Source organism: Fundulus heteroclitus, unplaced genomic scaffold, assembly GCF_011125445.2.
Source record: "Fundulus heteroclitus isolate FHET01 unplaced genomic scaffold, MU-UCD_Fhet_4.1 scaffold_99, whole genome shotgun sequence".
In the NCBI taxonomy this organism is placed as follows: domain Eukaryota; kingdom Metazoa; phylum Chordata; class Actinopteri; order Cyprinodontiformes; family Fundulidae; genus Fundulus; species Fundulus heteroclitus.
The window spans coordinates 910,006-917,020 of NW_023397461.1; the positions used below are offsets into that span (position 1 = coordinate 910,006).

The 7,015-nt window shown below is 48.8% G+C and overlaps 1 protein-coding gene across 2 annotated transcripts; it reads left to right on the forward strand.

The window, feature by feature from the left end:
* Positions 1-1,367: 1,367 nt before the first annotated feature.
* On the forward strand, positions 1,368-5,840 carry LOC118562609. Of its 2 annotated transcripts, none has more exons than XM_036135089.1 (9): positions 1,368-2,357; positions 2,536-3,060; positions 3,301-3,469; positions 3,550-3,724; positions 3,894-4,189; positions 4,360-4,535; positions 4,674-4,922; positions 5,003-5,245; positions 5,479-5,840. In XM_036135089.1, the coding sequence occupies exons 2-9, from the start codon at positions 2,548-2,550 to the stop codon at positions 5,791-5,793; spliced, it is 2,136 nt and encodes a 711-aa protein (XP_035990982.1). In that variant the 5' UTR covers positions 1,368-2,357; positions 2,536-2,547; the 3' UTR covers positions 5,794-5,840. The 2 variants fall into 2 exon arrangements, with proteins under 2 accessions (XP_035990982.1, XP_035990983.1); XM_036135090.1 differs by having other exon boundaries at positions 2,885-3,060; positions 3,298-3,469.
* Positions 5,841-7,015: the final 1,175 nt, after the last annotated feature.

Sequence of the window (7,015 nt, forward strand, 5' to 3'; positions counted from 1 at the left end):
TTTAGGGTTTGCTATTGGAGACTAAGTGTCCGTGCCCGGCCCAATCACCACCAACACTTGGCCTACTAATCCTCCAGCCTGGAGCTCCAGACCCAGGGCCCTCCCCGGTCCCTCTCACCCGGGAACAGCCTCCATCCCTGGGCCTAAACTTAACCAACACCCGGCCTGGAGCTCCAGACACCCAGGGCCCTCCCCGGTCCCTCTCACCCGGGAACAGCCTCCATCCCTGGGCCTAAACTTAACCAACACCCAGCCTGGAGCTGCAGACACCCAGGGCCCTTCCTGGTCCCTCTCACCCAGGGAAGGTCCTCCATCCCTGGACATAAACTTAACCAATACCCAGCCTGGAGCTCCAGACCCAGGGCCCTTCCCAGTCCCTCTCACCCGGGAAGGGCCTCCATCCCTGGGCCTAAACTTCACCAACACCCAGCCTGGAGCTCCAGACACCCAGGGCCCTTCCCGGTCCCTCTTACCCAGGCAGAGGCCCCAAGAACCCCAGATGGCATTTTGCTATTTAGGAGGATTCGCCGATGAACCCAGATGACAATGGTCTTCACAGCCTGGAGCTCCAGACCCAGGGCACTTCCTGGTCCCTCTCACCCGGGAAGGTCCTCCATCCCTGGGCCTAATCTTAACCAACACCCAGCCTGGAGCTCCAGACACCCAGGGCCCTCCCCGGTCCCTCTCACCCGGGAACAGCCTCCATCCCTGGGCCTAAACTTAACCAACACCCGGCCTGGAACTCCAGACCCAGGGCCCTTCCCGGTCCCTCTCACCCGGGAAGGGCCTCCGTCCCTGGGCCTAAACTTAACCAACACCCAGCCTGGAGCTCCAGACCCAGGGCCCTTCCCGGTCCCTCTCACCCGGGAAGGGCCTCCGTCCCTGGGCCTAAACTTAACCAACACCCAGCCTGGAGCTCCAGACCCAGGGCCCTTCCCGGTCCCTCTCACCCGGGAAGGGCCTCCGTCCCTGGGCCTAAACTTAACCAACACCCAGCCTGGAGCTCCAGACCCAGGGCCCTTCCAGGTCCCTCTCACCCGGGAAGGGCCTCCGTCCCTGGGCCTAAACTTCACCAACACCCAGCCTGGAGCTCCAGACACCCAGGGCCCTTCCCGGTACCTCTTACCCAGGCAGAGGCCCCAAGAACCCCAGATGGCATTTTGCTATTTAGGAGGATTTGCCGATGAACCCAGATGACAATGGTCTTCACAGCCTGGAGCTCCAGACCCAGGGCACTTCCCGGTCCCTCTCACCCGGGAACAGCCTCCATCCCTGGGCCTAAACTTAACCAACACCTGGCCTGGAGCTCCAGACCCAAGGCCCTTCCCGGTCCCTCTCACCCGGGAAGGGCCTCCGTCCCTGGGCCTAAACTTAACCAACACCCAGCCTGGAGCTCCAGACCCAGGGCCCTTCCCGGTCCCTCTCACCCGGGAAGGGCCTCTGTCCCTGGGCCTAATCTCAACCAGTACCCAGCCTACCAATCCTCCAGCCTGGAGCTCCAAGATGGCATTTTGCTATTTAGGAAGATTTGCCAATGGACCCAGATGGCAATGGTCTTCACAGAACTCAGTTCCTATAAACCTGCGGAAGGGGTTTTTTGGTGTAAGGCCCCAGGATCCCTCCAGACCCTTGTATCTTCCTGGGCTACCCCTGTTACATCCCTATCCACCCCATGCTGGGGCCAAATCCTATTCAAAGGGATACCTGGATGGCAAGTCAAAGTACTCTGCCATTTAGGACAATTCCGGGATGATCCCAGATGGCAGCTTACGTAACTGCCATTCGGGATGATTCACAGATGATCTCAATTGACAGGTCGTTAAGGATTTGCTATTTAGGATCATTCACTGATGGTCTCAAGTGGCAGGGACTATCTCAAAAGGAAAAACCTGTTAGCTCAGTCTGCCATCTCACAGCATTTGTCAATGCTCTGAGATGGCAACCCCCTGCTTTTGATCGAAGGAAACCCCGTAGCATGCACCCCATGCTTGTGAGGGTGAGAAACCCCAATTAAGCACGTGCTTTTGATCGAAGGTAACCCCGTATTAGCATCATTCACTGATGGTCCCACGTGGCAGGGACTATTGGAAAAACCTGGTAGCTCAGTCTGCCATCTCAGAGCATTGACAAATACTCCCAAGTGGCAACCCCCTGCTTTTGATCGAAGGAAACCCCGTAGCATGCACCCCATGCTTGTGAGGGTGGTAAACCCCAATTAAGCACCTGCTTTTGATTGAAGGAAACCCCGTAGCGTGCACCCCATGCTTTTGAGGGTGGGAAACCCCAATTAAGCACCTGGGTGCTTAAGTGGCGCAACACCGGAGCATTCAGCACATGGTCTTCAACACTGAGACACGGTAAGTTGTTTTCTGCTTCTAAATGGGAGGGAGTGTGTTTTAATGGCTTAATAGAGTTAAAATGTGTTTATTTGTGAAGACATTTAAGGGCAATTTTGCCTGCCTGATTCTAAATAGCATTTAGTGGCTGCCATTGCAGTCCACTCAAAGTATTTAAAGCTGTCATTTCTCTTTTCAGCTTGAATATAAAATGACTCCGCCAAAATCCCCGGGAATTTGCCCAATATGCCAAATCCCGTACAACTACTTAGGCAAACATCTGGCGAGCCGGCACTCCATCCTGAATAAAAAAGAAAAAAGAATTTTGATTAACTATGGGACAGGGAGGGTAAATTTCCGCCACTTGCCCTGTCCCATTGTGGCATGTGGCTATTCAAAGAGCAGGGTAGATAGGCACCTGGACACAGGCCATCCCGAGGTGGACGATGGAGAACTCCAGAAAATTATTAAAAAAATTAAAAAACAGGTGACCATGGATGCCTTAAGGGCCCTCAGGGCTACTGACCCCACCCCTCCTCTGGTCTCAGGCCTGGACCTCGGACAGGAGGAAAATCAGCCAGGAACTGAGGTGTCCAAGCCGGATCCTCCAACCTGCCCCAGCTGCTCTAAAATGGCAGAAGAAAACAGGAGGCTTTGGAAGCAGCTTCGGACAAAGGAGAAGTGGCTAAAAAAGGCAAAAGCTAAACTCCACGCATTTGAAACGGTATGTAAAAGTATTTAATATATTCTACCATTTAAGATTATTTACAGATGTTCTTGAATGGCAGCTTCATTTCTACCATTTAAGGTCATTTGCATATGTTCTTAAATGGCAGCTTCATTTCTACCATTTAAGGTTATTTGTATATGTTCTTAAATGGCAGCTTCATTTCTACCATTTAAGGTCATTCACAGATGACCTTAAATGGCAGAATGCTAAACCTTACCCTTTAACCTATAGCAGGCCCTCCAAAAGACGAGCGGTGGGGGGCCTGTCGAGGCAGACCAGGGGTCATCCGAACAAGTGGACCCCCCAGAAGATGAGGATGAAGACTCATCCTCTGAGGAGCCAAAGAAGGCTGCAAAATCGCGATTCCCATTGAGGGGATTCAAAGATTTTCCTCAACCCATCCGTAAGTAATGTCACTGCTTGTTAAAGTTTTTTCTATTTTATAAACTATACAAGTTATTTTTGTAACCTTTTTTTATTCAGTGGAGTTCATGGAGGAGTACTGGTTACACTTGAGGGGGTCCATCGGGACCAAAAAACACGTGGAAAACCAGAAGTCCAAATTGGGACGGGTAATGTCCTTCCTTAGATTTGTGAACAAGGGAAGGACAATACTCCCCAATTGGACTTTTCTGCAGGACCTTGATCGAGTTCATCAGTAAGTATCTCTCTGATGCATGTTTGTTTTATGATATATTCTACCATTTAGGATTATTTACAGATGTTCTTGAATGGCAGCTTCATTTCTACCATTTAAGGTCATTTGTATATGATCTTAAATGGCAGCATGTGTTCATGTTGAAGTTAAAACATTTCTTTCTGAGCAGGTGGCCGGCGAAGCTCCTCAGAGAGGGGAAGGCAGAAAACACCACTAGGAATTACCTCCTGAATGTGATGGAGTTCGCGGGCTACTTTCGGGACACGCCACCAAGCACCTCGCGTGTCCCGAAAAAGGCAGTGATTGGCCTCCTAAGAGCAGTGTCCGCTGATATTAAAGAGCTTAAGAAATGGGTCAACGTCCGCCAGATAATGGTCAAAAAGCACAAGATCAGAAGGGTGATTGCCAAGGAGGACCTCAGGAGGTGTCAGAGGCAGGCGTGCAGGAAAATCCCCCAACTGCTCGGTAATACTTTTTTAAAATTCTACTATGTTCAAGTACTTACCTGAGTGCCTGTCATTTAGAATCATTCACAGATGATCTTAAATGACATCTTCATTTCTATCCTTTAGGATCATTTACAGATAATCCTAAATGGCAGTCACTTACCTGAGTCTTAATTTATGTTTTTGCAGACACCATCCAGACTGACCCCAGCTCACTCAACATACGCCGGTTCTATGGCTACTTTGGCGTATACCTCGCCAGTATATATGGCCATAGAACCGGCGTGTTGACCAATATGACCCTGGCCGAAGTGGACGAGGCGCGGGTTGACGCCAGGACCGCAGACCAGGGCTTTGTCATTAACGTAAGCATAATGATGTTGTGCCTGCCATTTAAGACCGTTTACAGATAATCTTAAATGGCAGACATGAAGCTGTTATTTATGATAATTCACAGATGACCCTGCATGGCAGGCAACTTACCCTCTCTTTTGGAACCACAGGTGAAAGAGCACAAGACAAATCGGGCTTTTGGGCCAGCCCAAGTGTACCTCACAGTGGAGGAGTTTGGATGGCTGGAGCAGTGGCTCCAAATAAGGGAAACCCTTCAGCCATCCACTGACCTGGTATTTTTCAACGAGAACTACCAGAAGATCAAGAACCTACAACAACACCTCCAGAGCGCATGGGCAGAAATGGGGTTATCAGGTTCCCCCACATTTACAGATTTTAGGACCTCGATAGCAACATATGTAAGTAATCATGTCAGTTTTTTTCATGTGAAAACTTTAAATTAAAGTGAAGTATGTGACACTTTCTATTATCTTTAAAGGCTAGAGATGCATTGTCCCCGGGAACCCGGACAAAGGTCAGCAAAACGATGTGCCATGACACCGCCACAGCGGAGAAATTCTACGCAATGCACCAGACAGCTACACAGCTGTCTGAGCTGCGTAAGAGGTTCCAGGAGGCTACGGACCCGGCAGTCTCAGGTCCCGGGAAAGTGGCGGAGCCTGTCATCCTGGAGTCTTCCAGCGATGAGGGAGAAGGCGAGGGTCCTGTGAAGAAGAAGAGGGTAAGTCTTTTCGTTTTAAAATATGTGCCTGCTCCGAAATGACAGGTACTTTATGTCTGCCATGTAGGATCATGTGTGCCTCCTCTTAAATGACAGGTACTTACCTTCCTGTCATTTAGGAGCTGGCACACATGATCCTACATGGCAGATGTAAAGTACCTGCCACCTAGGAACATTCACAGATGTTCTGAAATGGCAGACATTTAAACGTCCTTGTCCTTGTTATATTTCAGAGAGTAGCACCCAGGGTTGGTTCCACAAGCCAGGAGTCCCCAGAGGCCAGGGCAGAGTCCACGGAGGCCCAGGCAGAGTCCACGGAGGCCCAGGCAGAGTCCACGGAGGCCCAGGCAGAGTCCCCAGAGTCCCAGGCAGAGTCCCAGGATGAGTCCCAGGACGAGTCCCAGGACACACAGAGGAAAAGGGGCCGACAAAGTCTGTCATTCACACCAAAAAGAAGCCCCTTAATGCTATACAGGTTGCGGGAGCGACAGCGGCGGAGCACACCGCGTGTGTTTCGCCTGAGGGCCAGACAAAGAAAGTTCCAATAGTTATTTATTTATTGTTCTTTGTAATATAGTTATTTAATTATTGATAATGGTGTTATATTTTTTGTAAATAAATGTAAATATTGTTTAAGAAATTATTTATTTATTGTTCTTTGTAATATAGTTATTTAATTCTTGATAATGGTGTTATATTTTTTGTAAATAAATGTAAATATTGTTTAAGAAATTATTTATTTATTGTTCTTTGTAATATAGTTATTTAATTCTTGATAATGGTGTTATATTTTTTGTAAATAAATGTAAATATTGTTTAAGAAATGTCTCGCTTCATTACTTAAGCCTTACTTTTTGCCTTGGAGTGGCATGCATGGTTTCTATAGGTGACGGGTAGATTCATAGATCATCACAAATGGCAGGTACTTAGGGACTGAGTGGCTTTCATGTAGGAACATGTATGCCTACTCCTAAATGACAAGAATGTAAGTAAGTACATGTCAAATACTTACTTACATTCTTGTCATTTAGGAGCAGGCACACATGATCTTACATACCAGTCACCAGTACCTGCCATTTGTGATAATTTATAGATGTTCCAAAATGGCAGGAACTTAAGGGATGATGTCCAATGGGGTGCTCAGCCATCCTCCATGCAGGCCTAGGATGCCCTAGTCCTGGGTAAATAAGCTCCATGGGTGGCCCCTTGTTCTCTGGAGCTCCATGGTGGTTTTGGAGAACCAGGGACTGCTCCATGGAGATTGATGTGGGCCTAGGGTCCCCCAGTCCTGGGTAAATAAGCTCCATGGGTGGCCCCTGGTTCTCTGGAGGTCCAAAGGGGATGTCAGCCCACCTCCATGCGGGCAAAGGGAGCTCTGTTCTTGGGTGGAGAAGCTGCATGTGTCCCCTGGTTCCCCTGATCCTAAGTGGCAGGTACTTAAGGGGTGAGTGCCTTCAGTATAGGGCCATATGTGCCTGCTCTTCAATGATAGGTACTTACCTTCCTGTCATTGAAGAGCAGGCACACTTGGTCCTATATTAAAGACACTCACCCCAGAAGTACCTGCCAATTAGGATGGTTCATTGATATTCCTAAATGGAATGATAGGTACTTACCCTTTATGTAAAATGGCATGTTGTCATTTAGCACTATTCAAATTATACCCAGATGGCAGCATATGCCATCCAGCATGATTCACATATCATCCCAGATGACAGCATTTGTCATCTAGGATGATTCACATATCACACCAGATGGCAGCACATGCCA

Bases quoted from the DNA above. Each gene is read 5' to 3' on its own strand.
- LOC118562609 (XM_036135089.1), top strand. From the start codon at position 2,548: ATGACTCCGCCAAAATCCCCGGGAATTTGCCCAATATGCCAAATCCCG. The intron at 4,190-4,359 runs GTAATACTTTTT...ATGTTTTTGCAG, and splicing joins GAAAATCCCCCAACTGCTCG to ACACCATCCAGACTGACCCC. The intron at 4,923-5,002 runs GTAAGTAATCAT...TTATCTTTAAAG, and splicing joins GGACCTCGATAGCAACATAT to GCTAGAGATGCATTGTCCCC.